Consider the following 20,456-nt stretch of genomic DNA (forward strand, 5'->3'; position numbering starts at 1 on the left):
TAATGTGTGTCACTTCCAGGCAGCCACTTCCAAGCTAGGTTCTCTTTCTGCCTCCAAGATCAGGAAAGCATATATCAAGACAGAGCATCCATCAGCCAGGGTCCCTGTGTAGTATTAAAAACAGAAACCACGGCTTATCTGTTTTATTGGTAGTGCCTAATATAACACCTAGGACAAAGTAGATGCTTATAAATACTCACTGATCAATTAAGCGAGGCTAAATTTTATTCCACCCACTGTCAGACGGTAAGCTACACAAGGGTAGGGACCATGTCTGTCTCATCTCTACCGTATCCCAAGACCTAAAGGAGGGAGCTTGGGGAGAGCTTTCACTGGCGTTGGGGTCTATATGAACCCCCTGACAAGTACTGGCTGTGCCACTTTGTGTCGACCTAAGGCAATAATACAGACAGCTGAAACTCGATGGAGGGCAAAGATTGGCAGAGTAAACAGTATTTAATCAAGTCTCCCAAGTTACTACCCATTTCGATAAAAGGTTCATTAGCGACAGTGTTTTTCAGAAAAAGGTTAACTTGGTAGATTCATTCATGGAATAATCAACGCTATGCATTGACTAAGGACGCCAACAGGTACAGGCAACCAGTACAATTGTGCGGGTACTGGTTATTGCTGCCATTGTATTTACACCCGTCTGATGATTAGATGCCGGGACCCCATCCGGCCTCAGAGGCCAACCCATCACTCTTCTGGGTCCCAATACGTAGATCAACAAGTTTTCGAAGAGGCCTTTGACCCCAGGCAGAGTGAAATTGGGGAAGCGCAAGAGGAAAAACCGAGACCGGACCTTGGGTGGATGTTTTAGTGACCAGTCTGAGGTGAACGCCAACGCCGAGGGGAATTGGAAGGGTTGGAAAACAAAGCCGAGCTGCTACAGGGCTGAAGACACCAACAGCGCACAGGCTACCCTGGGACCCCACCCTCCAAGCCAATCCCGCGAGATTCTAACGAATTCCCGAGGATTCCCTTCAACTCCGGAGAGAGCCCCCGCGGGGAAGGGGCAAAAAGGCGGGGCAAGGGGCGGGGGCAGGCGGCGGCGCACGGTCGTTCGCGTCTCGGGCCTCTGGGATCTCGCGAGAGCTTTAATCTCGCGATCTTTTCGGAGCTGACCCTCCACGCGGAGTGCGGGCGAACGTGCTGAGACCGCCGGGCCGGGAGGGCGGAGACTGAGCGGGGAGGGAGAAGCCCGTTTAGCCTGCCCTACGGAAGCCTGCGAGGGAGAGTAGTGTCCACTGCCCCGTTTGCTGTCGCGATGCCCAGTGCCAACGCCAGCCGCAAGAGTCAGGAGAAGCCGCGGGAGATCATGGACGCGGCGGAAGTGGGTTTCCTCCTTCGCGGGGCCTGGGAGGACAGACCCCTGGGCCAGTCCGCGCCGAGGGAGGGAGTAGGGTGAGCGGGGCCCTGCCCTCTGGGTCCTTGTCAGTTCTTTTCCGACAGGCCGCGGGTCAGGGGTGCCGGCGCCCAGAGCCCCTGCAGGGCCCTTGCGCGAGCATCGCGGCCAGCCCCGCTCGGGCCCGCATCTCTTACAGGGTACTTGGGGGTCCTGGCCTGCGAGAAGCGTGTCCTCGGGGTGGGGTGGGCGTGCAGCCCCACTGCCCCGGAAGTAGGAGCGGCGCTGCCACTCTCAGCGCCCCTCTGGGTTAGGCACGTCCTGCACGTAATACCCCCTCCGCCGGGAAACATTTCCATAACCACCAGTAAGCGACAGGGCGATTTTGCTAATGTTTTGGCAGGTCATGACGGCCCTCCCCCGAACCATCTGTTTAATGACCAATGTTCCATGTGACAGCGTTAAAGAACCTGTCATTCCTTTTTCCCTTCAGTCACTCAGGGAAGTTTAGTAGTTAAGGTTGCAAGAGAACGCATCTGAGATCAAGTGTCCCAAAATCACATGGGTAATGCATAACACCCAGTGATCTTTTCATTGCTTTTTCAGAAATGAACGTTTGAAGCCAAACAGTGAATTATGTGTGCTATGGTAATACTGAGCCTTTATCCCTATGAGGCTCCTGATTTTTCTACTAAGGAGTTAGGAATTTTTGGTAAACTACACAAGAAATAGTTCATCTCAGAATACTAAAAGGAATATATATATATATATATATATATGAATAGTACTAATTAGAATGGTTGGGATCTTTTTTTCTTCACAAATTTTGGCCTGTTTGTGCTGCTTTCAGGCTTCATTATGTGACTGTATCTCTTTACTGTGGCTCAGGTTATCCTTGTTCTTAAAGAGTGTTTTATATTTGGAAAAAAAAATCCAGTAAGCACCAAAATGTTTTCTGGATTATTTTAATATAGACATAAAACCCAGTGTCTTCCAGATCTAAAGGAAAGGATTCCAACAGGCTATGAAGTAACAGAACCTAGTTTTGTCTTAACAGAGCTTGTTACCTTGTAAAAAATCTGAGGAGATTATTGTTTATTCTTGACCTTTTGAATTACATAAACTAGCAGTGCGTCCTTGCACATAACCTAAGTCTAGATATAAGAAAAAAACTGTGGCAGAGTTACATGAAGGATCTTAAGAGATGGTTTTAGTGGTTCAGTATGCCTAAAGGCCACTTACATATTGAATAAATATAGTTTATTAATAGTCTAGACTCTGGGTTTCTAGTTTCCTGTTCCTAATTTTAAATCTAACAAGAAATTTGATATTATTAGGTTGTCATTTTGAGCTCTTGTAACCTGGTATCCTGAAGCTGGTTTTTGGGTACAGGAAGCTGGTGAATTTTTTGATGATATTTTACAGAAGGAAAGTTGCTATTAATATCCAGCATCCCCAATTTTTAAAAACTGTGGACATCTGGTGCTCAGAAAACTTAACTCAAAACGTTGGGTCTCTTTAAAAATCTCTTCCTGGGAGATAGGAAGTTAATAAAATGGTGGTATTTCATCCTACTCCCTTCATAGAGGAAATTTATATGCTTGCTTTGAAGTATTTTGATCTCCTTTCTGAAGAAGATAGTTAAGATGTGTTGTACATGTGTATAAACTTCATGAGAATCGCTGTTATGTATGATCTATCCATTTAGGAGTGGTGATCTTCAAAAGTAACCAGAAACTGGATGATTTTTTTTCATTGAGTATTTATGTAAATAAATGGCAGATTTCCACATTTTAAAACTACTGGCACTGGAATAATGCTGAAAGTTAAATCCAATTCAGTTTATCTTCTGTTACCGATTATGTGTTTACTATGTTATTAGTGTTTAAATAAAGTCATATGCAAACTTTTTTTGTAGGATTATGCTAAAGAGAGATATGGAATATGTTCAATGATACAGTCACAAGAAAAACCAGGTTAGTAGCTATGCAATAAAAAATAAACGCTTTTTTCTAATTCTAAGCTTTTCATGAAATTTTATGTAAGGGGGCTAGTGTTGAGGTTCAGCAGGTTAAGCCACTGCCTATAATACAGACATCCCACATGGATGCTGGTTCATGTCCTGGCTGCTGCACTAATGCACCTGGGAAAGCAGCAGAAGATGGCCCAAGTACATGGGAGACCTGGCTGGAGTTATAGGCCCCCGGCTTCAGCTTGACCCAGCTCCAGCCGTTGCAGCCATTTAGGGAGTGAATCCATGGATGGAAGATCTCTTTCTGCTTCTCCCTGTATCGCTGTAACTCTGCCTTTCACAAATAAGTAAGTAAATTTTTAAAAAGAAATTTTAAGTAAGGTTGAGATCATTAAAAATACTTGAAAAGCTTAAATGATATTAATAATTCAACTAGATACCATACCCCTTGTAAACATCAGTTTAGACGATCTAGAAAAGGAATAAGATAGGTTAAATGGATATTGTAGATTCAGTGATACATTTCAAAGTGTAGGTCATTATTAAAATATTCCTAAATAATTAGGAAGATTGGCCTGCGCCGCGGCTCACTAGGCTAATCCTCTGCCTTGCGGTGCCAGCACACCGGGTTCTAGTCCCGGTCAGGGCGCCTGATTCTGTCCCGGTTGCCCCTCTTCCAGGCCAGCTCTGCTGTGGCCAGGGAGTACAGTGGAGGATGGCTCAAGTCCTTGGGCCCTGCACCCCATGGGAGACCAGGATAAGTACCTGACTCCTGCCATCGGATCAGCGCGGTGCGCCGGCCACAGCATGCTGGCCGCGGCGGCCATTGGAGGGTGAACCAATGACAAAGGAAGACCTTTCTCTCTGTCTCTCTTTCTCTCACTGTCCACTCTGCCTGTCAAAAAAAAAAAAAAATTAGGAAAATTTAATTCTGGTGTAGGGGATAAAATTCTGGTTAGTTGTTAATAATAACTGCCTTCGACCGGCATCGCGGCTCACTAGGCTAATCCTCCGCCTGCAGTGCCAGCACCCCAGGTTCTTCTCCTGGCTGGGGCACCGGATTCTGTCCCAGTTGCTCCTCTTCCACTCCAGCTCTCTGCTGTGGCCGGGGAAGGCAGTGGAGGATGGCCCAGGTCCTTGGGCCCTGCACCCGCATGGGAGACCAGGAGGAAGCACCTGGCTCCTGGCTTTGGATCGGTGCAGCGCGCCGGCCGTAGTGGCCACTTGGAGGGTGAACCAATAGAAAAAGGAAGACCTTTCTCTCTCTCTCTCTCTCTCACTCTCTCACTGTCTAAACTCTGCCTGTCAAAAAAAATAAAATAACTGCCTTCATCACATGCAGCCTTTCTGCTTGCTTTATTGACCTTATCACCCTTACTTTACCCTAAATCTCTGACTAGTTTTGGTTATTATTTATTAAACTTCCATTCCGCTTGAGTCTTTCTAAAAATCTATTTTCCCACTCAATTCCTACAACATCCTTTAAAATTCTCAAAAGTTGAAACACAAGAAACTACCCCATACAACCAGAAAGAATATGCCAGACCTGGAATACTGGAACCAAGTTTGTCTGATCCCAGAGCCTGTAGGTCTTTCCACCCCTCTGTCTTCTTAGCCCAAGTTGTAATTTTTTTTTTTTTTTTAGACAGATTTAGACAGAAAGGTCTTCCTTCCATTGGTTCACCCCCCAAATGGCCGCTATGGCGGCACGCTGCGGACGGCGTGCTGCGCCTATCTAAAACCAGGAGCCAGGTGCTTTCTCCTGGTCTCCCATGTGGGTGCAGGTCCTAAGCACTTGGGCCATCCTCCACTGCCTTCCCGGGCCACAGCAGAGAGCTGGACTGGAAAAGGACCAACCAGGACAGAATCTAGAGCCCCGACCGGGACTAGAACCCCGGGGTGCCAGCGCCATAGGCTGAGGATTAGCCTAGTAAGCCGTGGCGCCAGCCGCCAAGCTGTAATTTGAAACTCAGTCCCCTCTCTCCACAAAATTTTTTTTAAACTTTTATTTAGTAAATACAAATTTCCAAAGTACAGTTTATGGATTACAATGGCTTTTTCCCCCCCATAACTTCCCTCCCACCCACACCTCTCCCGTCTCCTGTTCCCTTTCCCATTCCATTCACATCAAGATTCATTTTTAATTATTTTATATACAGAAGATCAATTTAGTATATATTAAGTAAAGATTTCATCAGTTTGCACCCACACAGAACATTAAGTGTAAAATACTGTTTCATATTAGTTATAACTGTTCTTGAACTTTATCTTATTACAGCTATCTTTAAAAAAAAGTTTGTATGTATCTTTATATTTCTTTGAAATTGATTTGACTCACATTAATTGTTTCAGATCTGTAGGTTTTGTTTTTGGAGGGAGAGGAGGACATTAGATTTATTTATTTGAAAAGCATAGTGGCAGAGAGAGGGTGAGACAGGGAAAGAGAGCTTCCATCTGCTGGTTCACTTCACAAATGACTGTGACATTTGGGGCTGGGCCAGGCCTAAGCCACAGTCAGGAAGTCCATCCTGGTTTCCCATGAGGGTGGCAGGGGCCCAACTATTTGGACTGCTTCCACTATCTTTCTAGGCACATTAGCCAAAAGAGCTGGATCAGAAGCTGAGCAGCTGGGACTTGAACCAGTGCTCCATTATGGGATGTCAGCATTACAATCAGCCACCCTACAGGTTTTTTTTTATTTGTAAATATTTGCTTTTTATTTGTCTTAGAGATTTATCTTACTCAACTGTTTAGTAATCTTTTTTCTTTGTAGACATCCAAATATGTCTTTTATCCTTAGTATTACTGCAGACCTTTAAGTTTGTTTTTTAAGATTTATTTTATTTATTTGAAAGAGTTACAGAGAGAGGTAGGGCCAGAGAGAGAGAGAGAGTTCATCCATCTGCTGGTTTATTCCCCAGATGACCACAATGGTCAGAGCTGAGCTAATCTGAAGCCAGGAGCCAGGAGCTTCTTCTGGGTCTCCCACATGGGTACAGGGGCCCAAGGACTTGGGCCATCTTCTGCTTTCCCACGCTATAGCAGAGAGCTGGATCAGAAGTGGAGTAGCCTGGACTCGAGTTGGCGCTGCAGGCCAGGGCTTTAACCTGTTGCGCCACAGCACCCGCCCCTTAAGTTCTAGGCCATTCAGAGTACTACTTCTAATTTAGAGGGCTGGCTGTGAATTTACGTTTTGGGATTAATATACTGTCATGTGAGTTTTACTGTTGTTTTAAATTTGATTTGCCTTATGGTTACAAAATCACTTTTACTTCTTTAACTTTGTTGGGAAAATGTACACAATAAAAAAATTGAATTAGTTTTCTAAAAATAAACCCAGGTTTTTGAGTCATCTACCAGCATGATTGGATGTAGAGGTTCAAGCAGCATCTTCAGGCTTTCTTTCTCTACCTCTTGACTGCTGCTTTTAGGATGTTGGCCTCATTTTCTTGTCTTGCAAACTCATGCTAAATGGGAAAGAAGATGGCTGCAACCCTGAGCTTACATTATCTCACCTAAATGAAGGGAACGTTGAGAGCCTCACTCCCACATCTGTGTATTAACTCCTAGAGAGAAAGACTTTGTATATCTCTGATATAGCATGCTCTTACAGTGTCCTGGAGAATGTGGTGCTGTGATACCTGTCCAGGCTAGCTGATTATATTCTATAGCAGGCAAGCAAAAACAGTGTGTCCTCGTAGGCATAGGTAGATGAGGACAGACTGTGTTTGGCCTCAAAAGTCATTCAACTGTTCAGCAAATTTTACATTTTTAAACTGTCTCCGGCTGCATTATAACTGATACAGAAGAGGTCCAGGAGTTTGCCAGTTAGGATATTATTTCCTATAGTTTAAGCAAAAGGTAATAATAGCTTGATTTGGGATGGTGGTAGTAAAGATAGAAAATTGGATTAATTTTTTTCTTAGATTTTTTTCTTTTTTAAAGATTTATTTATTAATTTGAAAGAGGCACAGAGAGAGAGAGGTCTTCCATCCACTGATTCACTCCCCAAATGACTGCAACAACCGGAGCTGCGCTGATTAGAAGCCAGGAGCCAGGAACTTCTCCTGGGTTTTCCACACTGGTGCAGAAGCCCAAGGACTTGAGCCATCTTCTACTGCTTTCCCAGGCCATAGCAGAGAGCTGGATTGGAAGTGGAGCGGCCAGGACTCAAAACTGGCGCCCATGTGGGATACTGGCACTGCAGTGGCTTTACCCACTACACCACAGCAGCGGCCCCTGGATTAATTTTAGAAATGTTTATTTTTAAGAAGATGTGACTTAGTCCTTCTTTAAATTTTTTTTTTTAATATTTTAAGATTTTATTTTTAAGATTTTAAAAATTTAAGATTTTATTAATTTGGGAGGTAGAGTTACAGACAGAGAGGGAGAGAGAGAACGGTCTTCCATCTGCTGGTTCACTCTCCAAATGACCTCAGTGGCCAGAGCTGAGCTGATGTGAAGCCAGGAGCTTCTTCCAGATGTCCCATATGGGTACAGGGGCCCAAGGATTTGGGCCATCCTCCCCTGCTTTCCCAGGTACATTAGCAGGGGGTTGGATCAGAAGTGGAGCAGCCAGGACTCGAACCTGTGCCCAAATGGGATGCTAACACCACAGGCAGAAGCTTAGCCTGCTCTGCCACAACGCCAGCCCACTAAAATATATTTAGAAAGTATTATTCACAAAATTTGAGGAGAATTGCATATGGAAAGGATAGAGAAGTGTTACCAAGGATTGAGAATTATTTAGAATGATACCAAGTACACACAGAGCTACTAGACAGAAACAATTATGATCTCTTTGTAAATTCTGAATGGAAAAATTGTTTCACTGTTTTTCACAGATCGAGTTTTGGTTTGGGTTAAAGACTTGACAGTACAAAAAGCTGATGAAGTTGTTTGGGTCCGTGGGAGAGTTCACACAAGCAGAGCTAAAGGTAAGATTGACTTAATGTATTTTTGTCTTGCAAATTCCTCACAGGTCAAAGTAAGTCTTTAAAAACAGAACAAAGCAAAAACACATAACTTTTTTTTTCTTAAATTGCTGTACCATGGTTAATTAGTTTTAAATTCCTTTAAGGTTAAAGATAGTTTGACCCTGAAGACTTAAATCTAAAACTTCAAGATACTTTTCTAGCATCTCTTAAAAGTTTAATTATTTAAACTTGAGTTTTTGGAAAAACTTGTCAATTTGTAATGATTAGATGAGTAGGGAGGTAGCAGAGAGATAAGGCTAAGACACTAGGCTGTCGAGTACAGAAGGCACTGGCCACACATGGCTATTTAAGTTTAAATGGAAATTCAGTAGGTTGGTCCCACCAACTGTTATTTTGAGTGCTTAACCATATGTGGTTAGTGGCTCCCACTATGGAATGACAGCAAATAGAGTATTTTTATCATTTTTAAAGGTCCTTTTGATCAATGCTAAGGATTTAATGTAAACAACAGAGAAGAAATATTAGGATAGTTTAGACAAACCTTGGGTTCTTGTGGAAAATTGGTCCAACCTAAAATTTGAAATTTTCTAAAGATAATAATGGCATTTATGTACTTTATAATTTAATATTTTCACACTTTCACATTTGGTTGTCCATACAAATTTATAAAGTAGGCAGAACAGGTATTGATATTCTGCTTTATAAATGAAAAGACAGGTTCAGAATGATGTCAACCCAAGTGTCATGGTAATTGTGGTATGAACAGAATTCAGAAGCTTTCTGATAATTATATCTTTATTAGAGTTCTTTCCTGCTATAGTAATTAATATATACTATGTCATAGTGTTTCTTAATTGTAATTTAGAATAATTTGTATTGTAGAATTAATACAAATCTACTTCACAAAGTTGTGGGGAAAATGGAATTAAAAGTTACTTAAAGTAGCTAATAAAAAAGAAAAACTGATGTCCATGATAGGTTTTTCAGAATATACATTTTTCATGAACTTTTTGAAGATTCTTTTTGTGCATGTATTTACAAATTATTTTGTACCAAAATAAAATTTTTCATTCCACTTTCCATGAACTTTTGGAAATATCCCCGTATGTGCTCATGATTTTTAAATTTCCAACATTTATGTATCAGTCTCTCAAGATCACTACTAATATCAATGCTTCCAGTATCCTGCCTGCAAATAGATGAATACAGATGGACTTTGAAAAGAGTAAAAGAGTGCTGGTAGTGTTTTAAAACTTTTGAATAATACTAATATCCCTTCCTGAGAGGCTGACACTTATTCTTTCAGCAGATAATCACAATGTGTTGTAATCCTTCATTTACTTTGGGAGCCTTTGCTTTCCAAAGTGAGCACTGTGTTTCCTAAACAGAACACATGCTACATGTAAACCTGAACTAAAAATACCCACTACTTCATACCCACTGCTTCATTTTATCACTTATATTTATCTTTCGTAATATTTAAAACACAAAAGTGAGTGATATTTCCCAAAGGTTATGTTATGGATGTATGTATGTCAATTTTTATTCCAAATTCTTGCCCCCACAGAGATAAGAATTCAAAGTAGAGGCATAAACATAGTGGACAAGTGAGAATAGGACTTCTTTACAAGAGAGGGAGTGAATATACATTCATGTGTGAGTGTGAGCCACCCCACATAGATCCCCATCATGAGTGCACCTGAGAGTTGCCTACTAGGCGAAAGTGAGGGGAGGCCTGAGGACCCATAAGCATCATCTGGAAGCCAAAAGGGTGTTTCCACCTGTATAAGTCCCTTTTTATGAGGTAGGGATGGTGCCCTAATTGAATGTACAAACATAATGGAGTTCAGTATGTATGAGGCTGTTTGAGAGTTTCATGATGCTTCCAAATAGAGCTTAATGTCCCGACGTTCATCATGGCATCTCTGGTCCTGGATGAGAGACAGGTGCTTCAAGCAAAATGGGCATACTGGATTGACAGGTTACGGGGTGAGGTTACAAAGCAGGGCTATGCAGAAATTGTGAGAAAATACTGCAGGTCAACCTTTCCTACCTAAACTTCCTGCTTAGTTCCACCATGTCAGTTATGATAATGAACTTTTGAGTGAGACTAATCTATGTTTGAATACTGGATTTGTACTAATGAGTATACTTACTTACTTGCATTTCATGGTAGTTTTTTTGTGTATTTTATTTCCTATTGTAGACTCATAGAAGGTACTATTGCTTATTTTATTTCTTTGTTTGATACACAGCACTCAATAAAAACCCTAGTAAATAATTGATGAATAAATTAAATACTAAATGGGAGTTGCTTTATACACAAAGCATTGTCATCTGGATCTTATACTTGGTCTTGGAGTAGCTTACTCTGACTGAGATGATCCAGCAAGTATTTTAAGAAACTAGAAGACAATTACAAAGCGTCACAAAAGTGAAAAAATTTTATCTGCTAGTGGTTTATTCTGCTTGTGATAAATAATTTTAGTCTCCTAAGTGACAGTGCTTGCCTAAAAATATGAAAAAAGTTGCAAGGAATTTATCATGGTGATGCAAGCTGATGAAGGGAGAAAGTCTTTCTGTGAATATGATCTAGTAAAAATATAATTAAATAAATTAATGGGTTGTAGGAATTTTGGTAAGATTAAATGGAAACACCTTTTTTCTTTTAATTGAAAACTAACACACATGTGGTATTTTTAAATTGGAACAGTTTAAAGAATAAAGCAGTAAGTAACTCGTTATTCTACTCTCAAGAGATCAAAAAGTAACTCACTTATTACTCAAAGACAACTATGAAAAGTTGAAATATATAGAGATTGCTTTAAACTAAATTACAAAAGTGAGTTCCTACGCTATACCTGTATTTTATATGACTGTGTCATCATTTACAGTATAATTTTAAAAAAGAAATGTTTGTTATTCTAGATTATAAAATAGTTTTTTGAAATAATACAGAAATAAGTGATGTATAAAGGTGAAAAATCAATTATTAATCTCCTTTTCAGGTTTGTTTTTATGAATAGGAGAATGTATGTGTTTGAACCCAAAGTTTTATAATAATGGGGCCAGCGCCATGGCTCACTTGGTTAATCCGCCGCCGCCTGTGGTGCCGGCATCCCATATGGGCACTGAGTTCTAGTCCCAGTTGCTCCTCTTCCAGTCCAGCTCTCTGCTGTGGCCCGGGAGGGCAGTGGAGGGTGGCCCAAGTACTTGGGCCCCTGCACCCACGTGGGAGACCAGGAAGAAGTACCTGGCTCCTGGCTTCGGATCGGTGCAGCACTGGCCGTAGCAGCCATTTGGGGAGTGAAGCAACGGAAGGAAGACCTTTCTGTCTCTCTCTTACTGTCTAACTCTATCTGAAAAAAAAAAAAAAAAAAAAGTTTTATAATACGGTAGTTTCTTGACCTGCATTTTCTCTTGGACATTTTTCCTATCTGTATGTATAGTCCTGCTTCATTTATTTTTTAATGGTTTCATAGTATTCTGTAGTATGGCTGTACTTAGTATTTTCCCATTTTCAGAAAATTTGAGTTTACTCATTCTTGTTTAATTTGCATTTCAATCATTGGTTAGATTAAACTTTTAATTATATGTTAGCTTTTTAAATGTCTTGGGTATGTTCTTGCCCTTTCATTTTTTTATTGTATAAGAACAAATAAATATTTTTCTCCAAGTCTATCTGTATTTCAGTATTTTGAGGGTAAGAGAGGTTTGATATTGCCTGCTTTAGATACTCATATAACTAAATTATATAGTATATATTCTTTTGTACAAATTGCATGTATTAGGTGTTTGCTCATTTTAATTGTTGAATAGTATTCCATTGTATGATCATACTACAATCTGTTTATTAGGTATGTGTTGATGGACATTCTGTTAGAATGTTTCCTATTTTTGGCTGTTCTGAATAAAGCTGGTATTAACATTGATGTAAAAATTTTTGCATATATGCTTTTATTTCTCTTGAGTGGAATTGTAAGATCACAGAGTAGGTATATGTTTATCTTCATTTAAAAAAAAAACTGCCAAACTTTTCCAGAGTGCTTGTATCATATTGTGATTTTTGAAATGCCATCATCTCCTAAAAGAAACTAAAGCTACTTGGAAAAATAGCAAATTTTAAGTACTGGGCGGGAATTGTATACGACAGATCTAGAATATCCTTTTGTAACAGGTAGGAAAGAAGGTGGACAAGACTGTATGGTTCCATGAATAAGGAACTCATGGACTAACTTGAAGAGGTTACCACAGGCCAAAAACCAGTGAAACAAAGTCATTATATAGAAAACCAGTAAATAAAGGGAATTTCTGTATGGATTATATATCACCTGCAAACTAAATGATAGATATGAGGAAGTGTCTGTTTAGAGAAATATGCTAGCCAATAAAATGAAAAAAGAATGTTAGAACATTACCATTTTGCCCCTAGTAAGTAAACCAGGCATTGATCATCATTGCTTGCTAACATCACAAAGGAAAGACAACCGGCCGGCGCCGCGGCTCACTAGGCTAATCCTCCGCCTAGCGGCGCCGGCACACCGGGTTCTAGTCCCGGTCGGGGCGCCGGATTCTGTCCCGGTTGCCCCTCTTCCAGGCCAGCCCTCTGCTGTGGCCAGGGAGTGCAGTGGAGGATGGCCCAGGTGCTTGGGCCCTGCACCCCATGGGAGACCAGGAAAAGCACCTGGCTCCTGGCTCCTGCCATCGGATCAGCGCGGTGCGCCGGCCGTGGCGGCCATTGGAGGGTGAACCAACGGCAAAGGAAGACCTTTCTCTCTGTCTCTCTCTCACTGTCCACTCTGCCTGTCAAAAAAAAAAAAAAAAAAAAAAAAAAAAAAAGGAAAGACAACCAAAAATAGTTTCTGCTCATGAAAAAACACAACAAAATAAAGTAGTCTATGAAGTAGTCTTAGCCAAAATATTGCTGAATTAAGCCTTTAGATATGTTTGTCAGCTTACAGGAAAAATAAGACAAAGGAACATGTTAAATGAAAATGAAATAGAATCAGTGTAACCTGGTAGGAAAATACTGAGCAAAACAGCCTAGTTTCTTCAATAATTAAATTGGAAAGAGAGGGAATTTATGGATTAAACCTTAAGACGGCCCCTTAATCTGTCCTGATTAAAGTGCATAGTTTTTTTTTTTTCCTAAAAGGACGTTTGGACTGTTGGATATTTGAACATTAACTGAATATTTGATGTTTAAGAAATTTTTTTCTTTTTTTTGACAGGCAGAGTGGACAGTGAGAAAGAGAGACAAAGAGAAAGGTCTTCCTTTTTGCCGTTGGTTCACCCTCCAATGGCCGCCGCAGCCGGCACACCACGCTTATTCAAAGGCAGGAGCCAGGTGCTTATCCTGGTCTCCCATGGGGTGCAGGGTCCAAGCACTTGGGCCATCCTCCACTGCACTCCCTGGCCACAGCAGAGAGCTGGCCTGGAAGAGGGGCAACCGGGACAGAATCCGGCGCCCCGACCTGGACTAGAACCCAGTGTGCCGGCACCACAAGGTGGAGGATTAGCCTATTGAGCCGCGGCGCTGGCCTGATGTTTAAGAATTTTAAAAAATCATCCAGATATCTTTACTAAAAGATGTATAGATAAAATAATATGGCTGGGGTTTGCTTTGGAATAATACAGGAATTAAAAGAAATATGTCTTGGTGAAGCTAAAGTAAGAATGGCTGTAGCTGATATTTATTAAAGTGCATGAGGCTGTAGGTAAACAGTGGTATTGTTGATAAATAATTGTCATCTTATTCTTTTATATATTTGTGTCTTATTACTTGTTTTTACAATACATACATACAGGATTTTTACAATGAAGAATTTTTTCAAACAGTGGAAATTTAAGCTCCTGATGAATTATTTGAAAACTTCAGGGTTTCTGCATAAAATATCATTAGAAAACAATGCCAAAGTTTAAAAAGTAGTTTAAGAGTTGTTTTCATCTAGTCTAAGTTTTTTGGTTGTTAAGAACAGATGTTGAATTTGATCTTTTCTCTTCAAAATATAATTGTGTTGAGTGTGTGTGCATTGAAGTTCATTATATTATACACTGTTTTTGTTTCTTTGATATTTCCCATACAATGAAAATTTAGAAATACTATTGATTCTCATTATTTATGGATTATATATTTGTAAATTCAAAAACTGGCCAAAGTGTGTTTGTGGCTCCCAGATTAATACTTAGTGCATCTCCATGGTCATTTTCAAACATGCCAGATTTGCACATGTGCAGATATGCAGAATTTGAGTTGCTTAGTACATGCATTCCCAGCTAAAAAGCAGTGTGATATTCTGCCTCCTTATTTCAGCTCTCATTCTATAGACAGGTGTTCTTTCTGCAGTCTCTCTTTTTTTTTTTTTTTTTACAGGCAAGGTGAGCAGTGAGAGAGAGAGACCTTTTGCCGTTGGTTCACCCTCCAATGGCCACCGCAGCCGGCACGCTGCGGCTGGCACATCGCGCTGATCCGAAGCCAGGAGCCAGGAGCCAGGTGCTTCTCCTGGTCTCCCATGCAGGTGCAGGGCCCAAGCACTTGGGCCATCCTCCACTGCACTCCCTGGCCACAGCAGAGAGCTGGCTTGGAAGAGGGGCAACCGGGACAGAATCTGGCGCCCTGACCGGGACTAGAATCCAGTGTGCCGGCGCTGCAGGCGGAGGATTAGCCTATTGAGCCGCGGCACCGGCCTCTGCAGTCTCTTTTAATCTCAGGTTTTTCACATTTTTGTGTTGATTTTACTATTTTTTTTAAAAGAAAAAGATTTACTTATTTATTTGAAAGTCAGAGTTAGAGAAAGAGACAGAGAGATCTGTCTGTCATTTATTTGCCAGATATCTGCAGCAGCCAGGGCTGAGCCAAGCTGGAGTCAGCAACTTTATCTGGTTCTCCCACTTGGGTGACAGGAGCCCAAGCGCTTGGGCCATGTTCTACTACTGTTCTCATACCATTAGCAGGAAGCTAAATTAAATTGTAAACGAAGCAGCCAAGACATGAACCAGTATGGGATGTCGGTTTTGCAGGTGGCCACTTAACCAATTGTACCACAACATTGGCCCCCAATTTTGCTATTTAAAATGACCTCCAAGTATAATGCTTAGTATTTTTCTAGCATTCCTCAGCACAAGAAGACTATACTGTGCCTTATGTTGAAGATACTTGCTACGTCATGGCACAGCAGGTTAAGCCTCCACTTTGAGATCCAGTTGTTCCACTTCTAATCCAGTTCCTTGCTAATGTGCCTGGGAAAGCAGAGGAAGATGGCCCAAGTGCTTGTGTCCTGCACCCAGTGGGAGACCTGGAAGAAGCTGCTAGCTCCTGGCTTTAGCTTGGCCCAGCCCCAGCTGTTGGTGGCCATTTGGTATGAACTAGCTGACGGAAGATCTCTCTCTTTCTGTCTCTCCCCTGTCTCTGTAACTCTGCCTTTCAAATAAATAAATCTTAAAAACTGCGTTAGATAACTGCATTAGATACTTGGTTCCAGCGGGAAGTACAGTGCTTGTGGCCCTGAGTTAAATGTTAAAAAAGTAAATCATATATACCAGCTGTTTTTAAACAAAAACGCACAAAGTGAGATTGTATTTCCTAATCAGTTAATGAAAATGTGATTGTGGGTTGTGAGGAACCCAACCCTGTATTTCCCAAAGAAGCCATGATAATTCACTAATTCATTTTCATGGTAACTTTATGGGACAGAACCACCAGAAATATCAGTCAGCTATATGTAATTGTGGTGGTTTATAATAATGAGTTATATAATGTTAAACTATTTTGGGATTCTTGGAACTCAGCTTAGTAAAGCTGTAATTTTTGTTTTTTAACTAAGTTACCCAAGTAGCACATTAATACTTTTAGGTGAATTTTTCAAAGAATAGAAATATAGCGATATTTATTTTTTTCTTTGCTGCTGCCTACATTCTGTCCCAATTCTTTCTATTCATATTTAATTTATATACTCCCAAATCTGTTTTGTAGTACGTGTATGCATGTACACAATTTTGTGTGTGAACATTTAGTTTGTCTTACTATACATGCTAATTTTTTTTTAAGATTTATTTATTTATTTGAAAGTCAGAGTTGCACAGAGAGAGCGAGCTTCCATCTGCTGGTTCACTCCCCAGATGGCCGCAACCGCCAGAGTTGTGCCAATCAGAAGCCAGGAGCTTCCTCCGGGTCTTCCCACGTGGGTGCAGAGGCCCAAGAACTTGGGCCATCTACTGCTTTCCCAGGCCATAGCAGAGAGCTAGATCAAAAGTGGAGCAGCTGGGACTTGAACCAGTGCCCATATGGGAAGTTGGCACTGCAGGCAGTTCCTTACCGGCTACACCACACAGCACTGTCCCCTTTACATTGTATTTTAACTTTTTTTTTTTTTTTTGACAGGCAGAGTTAAGAGACAGAGAGAAAGGTCTTCCTTTCCTTTGGTTCACCACCCAAATGGCCGCTATGGCTGATGCGCTGCGGCTAGCGCAGTGTGCCAATTTGAAGCCAGGAGCCAGGTGCTTCCTCCTGGTCTCCCTATGCGGGTGCAGGCCCCAAACACTTGGGCCATCCTCCACTGCCTTCCCGGGCCACAGCAGAGAGCTGGACTGGAAGAGGAGCAACCAGGACAGAATCCAACACCCCAGCCGGGACTGGAACCCGGGGTGCCGGCGCCGCAGGCAAAGGATTAGCCAAGTGAGCCATGGTGCCAGCAAATGTATTTTAACTTTTAAAATATTAATTTAATGATGCTCTTGGAAATTCTTCCATGATGCTAGTTATAGATCTATAAGGGTCAGTATTTCTCCAAGATAAATATCTAAAAATGAAATTGCTAGATTGAAGGGTATGTATATTCATTTTTTAGCTTTTATTTAATAAATACAGATTTCATAGGTACAGCTTTAGGACCTTTGGAATCAAAACTTTTACCCTTTACCAAACCTAGACACTAAATGTTACTCCTAGTGCTGACCCATAATCAGTTTTCTGTATTCACCCTTTGTAAGCACTTATTTTAGTGCTCTTCATTCTGTCAAGGTCTTTTGTGTAGCATTAAAGTTCATTACTGGACACTTTGTAATGCAGCTAAGTGTTGGCTGCCTCTCTCTGCACTGTTAGAGGGACTAAAATACTCTGGTTAAATAATGGCTTAGGCTAGCACCATTGTATGGACATTATCTTCCATTTCTCACTAAGTAGGGAATGTCTGGTTGTGACTTCAGTTGTAGTTCCTAGGCTAATGTCATTTTGATCCATCAAAAGTTTTCTCTGGGGTATTGACCTTTGTCCATGTGGTATCTTAAAAATCCCTCTAAGTTTGTATAATAGCACATTTCTTCTTTTTTAAGATATACTTTGTGAGTCATTAATACTCTAAAGGAAAAAGAAAAATTACTGTCTGTTTAGTGATAAAAGCCTCTCAGTCACATGACTCCAAGTCAGTAGATCGTGTCTGAGTTGCTGCTGTGCAGCCTTTTTAACAAATCATGATTGTTATCTGATTTGTATTTGAAAATGCCATATATTGAAAGAAGCAACTATAGTATGCATGCATTTTGCTTTATGGGGGGAGCAGGGTAAGGATAGTTAACATAAAAGCTAATTCCTAATTTGAAAATTAAAATCTTTTGATGTTTTCTAAAACAATCTAAAAAGTGGTATTGAAGAAATTTAACTTGTTTTTATGGGGAAGTAGTTTCCCAGGATTTGATCAGAGACTTTAGAAGGATTTGCTTTGCAAGAAAAATGATGTCAAAAGGATATATTATGACCAAAGTCTATTATGAGTAATAGTTTTCAGAAGGTTAAGAATAAGGAGTGACAGTTCTTTATGAAAAGAAGTGATATTCAAGAGGCTTAGGGTATGTAAAAATAAAAGTGGCTCCAGAGCTTATAGTGATTTTTTAAAAAAAAATAATTAGACAAAGTAAATATCTGGAGTTAAAAAAATGTGAAAAGTGAGCATTCAGCCCAGTGGTTAAGACACTTGCATCCCATGTTAGAGTACCTGGCTCTGTTCCTGATTCCAATTTCCTGCCAGCACAGACCCTGGGAGGTAGCAGTGGATAGGTCAAGTAATTGGGTTCTTGCCACCCATGTAGGAGTCATGAATTGAGTTCCTGGCCCCCAGCTTTGGCTGGTCACTGAAAGACCCTTATACTCAGTGCAAGACCTTAATAAAGCTGAAAAATTAGGAACATGATAAAGGGAACATAGAACACGAAAGGAACTAGCCTGTCAATGTAAATGCTCTTCAAATTGCACTTTGTTAGGAAGAACTCTGTACGTGGACCACCCCATAAAACGCTGTGTTCTTGTTTTTGAGTACTTTGTTAGCACTTTTGTGGTGGCATCAGTGAAGCTTCCTTAGCAGTCAGGTTTTGTTGCCTATAGGATCTACTGGTTAATGAATGTTGAAAGTCATCTGAAGTTACTTGAAATTGTTTTTGATGAATCAGTGCAGTGATGAGGGTGGGGGTGGTGGGAGCAGGGGCGGCATTTTGGAGAAAGCAGAAGATGGCCCAAGTCCCAGGGCCCTTGTCGTCGCTGTGGGAGACCCACATAAAGCTGGCTCAGCTGGCTCCTGGCTTTGGCCTGGCTCAGTCCTGGCCATTGCAGCCATTGGGGAGTGAACCAGTGGATGGAAGATCTTTTTCTGTTTCTCCCTCTCTCCATAACTCTGACTTTCAAATAAATAAATACGTATTTTAAAAAAATGTAAAAAAATTCAACTCAATGGCAAACTGTTTTCTTAGTTTATAATTTTTTTGAAGTTGGTGATTTGCCTGTATTCTCATAACAAAAATCTTACAAGCATTTTTGTTATTCATAGTAGGAATTTGGGTTTCTTTAAAACCCATCAATGTGAATATCTTGGCTATGGAAGCTGGATGGATACACACACACACATACACACACGTGTCTGATGAATAAAATAAATTTTGACCTAATTTTAAAGTCGAGAAACATTTTCCTTTGTAAAACCTGAAGAGGCATGTCCTTAACGCACTTGTGTAATTTCTGTCTTATTCAGGAAAGCAGTGCTTCTTAGTCCTACGTCAGCAGCAGTTTAACGTCCAGGCTCTTGTGGCAGTGGGAGACCATGCAAGCAAGCAGATGGTTAAATTCGCTGCCAAGTAAGTAAGCAATTATATCCTGTTGTCAGAGTCAACAATGGTGGGAACGAAGACTCCCAGGGGTTTGGACCATTTTCATACATTAACATCAATGCTTCGTTTGTTTGAAAATGTAGTTATTTAAATTGTCAGTTCAGTGTTGCTGAATACATTAAACTTACAAAAGAGAAAATATGGAGCACAGGCTTAAAATTCATTTGGAATTGCTGAAGCAGCACTCTGTACAGACAAGTCACATTTACTTTCAAGTAGAGTAACAAAAAGCTTGGCAGTCTCAACTCAGCAGAGCAACTTTATTTGTTGTGTTTGTTGAGCTTCATTTCCTCCTACCCTCCCTCCCCCAGTTTGAGATTTGCATGCTGAGCAACAGGTTCTCTAGCTGAATAATAAAAGTGTATAAAGTAAAAGAATGTAGTCTTGTAAAGTATTTCCTCTGGAAGGAAGTAAGACGTATGTTATAATATGTTACAACTGAGCTTTGACGCCTGAAGGTTTAGGGGAAAAAAAAGATAAAACTTGGCTTTTCTCTTACAGTCTTGCTATCTAGCTCTGAGTTCCTATAGAAGCACATTGTTTTGTTCGGCTTGCAAGAGGCAGGATGTTGAAGTAGAAAAAAAAGGTGGTTATACATGCTGTGGCTCTGAGTTAGTTGGTAGTTGTTTATGTGGCTAGTTTTGTTGGCCTGTATGAGAATACTTCAAAAAAAATCTTTGGAAAAATGGAATTAAAAGGTAAGTTTATTTTGGTGCCCAAGTTTTTGAAATCCATGTATAGTCTTTCATAATACACATTTTCCATGAGTTTTTGAAAGTCCCCTTGTATGTTTTTCTCAATTTGAGTTTTTATTTCCATGTTGATGATCAAAGGAAACCTGAGAAAACAATTTTACATTTATAAGTAATACAATACTTTATTTGTGTAAATGGTTCTTAAAAAAGAAATTGGCGACCGGTGTTGTGGCCTAGCAGATAAAGCCACCGCCTGCAGTGCCTGTATTCCATGTGGGCACTGGTTTGAGTCCCAGCTGCTCCACTTCCAATCCAGCTCTCTACTATGGCCTGGGAAAGCTACTGGCTCCTGG

At 40.8% G+C, this 20,456-nt stretch overlaps 1 protein-coding gene across 2 annotated transcripts in view; it reads left to right on the plus strand.

Annotated features, from left to right (window-relative positions):
• Positions 1 to 1,042: 1,042 nt before the first annotated feature.
• Positions 1,043 to 20,456, plus strand: part of DARS1 (aspartyl-tRNA synthetase 1) — a 74,019-nt gene continuing 54,605 nt past the window's right edge. The window contains exons 1-4 of one of the 2 annotated variants that reach the window (XM_089329252.1): positions 1,043 to 1,336; positions 3,267 to 3,324; positions 8,165 to 8,257; positions 19,273 to 19,375. In XM_089329252.1, coding sequence (XP_089185378.1) covers positions 1,271 to 1,336; positions 3,267 to 3,324; positions 8,165 to 8,257; positions 19,273 to 19,375 — 320 coding nt within the window. In that variant the 5' untranslated portion in view covers positions 1,043 to 1,270. Of the gene's footprint in view, positions 1,408 to 3,266; positions 3,325 to 8,164; positions 8,258 to 19,272; positions 19,376 to 20,456 lie in introns of both variants that reach the window. The other variant, XM_089329253.1, reaches the window with a different exon arrangement.

The sequence above is a fragment of the Oryctolagus cuniculus genome, chromosome 3 (genome assembly GCF_051225735.1).
Source record: "Oryctolagus cuniculus isolate XC-2025 breed Fujian yellow rabbit chromosome 3, ASM5122573v1, whole genome shotgun sequence".
Classification (NCBI taxonomy): domain Eukaryota; kingdom Metazoa; phylum Chordata; class Mammalia; order Lagomorpha; family Leporidae; genus Oryctolagus; species Oryctolagus cuniculus.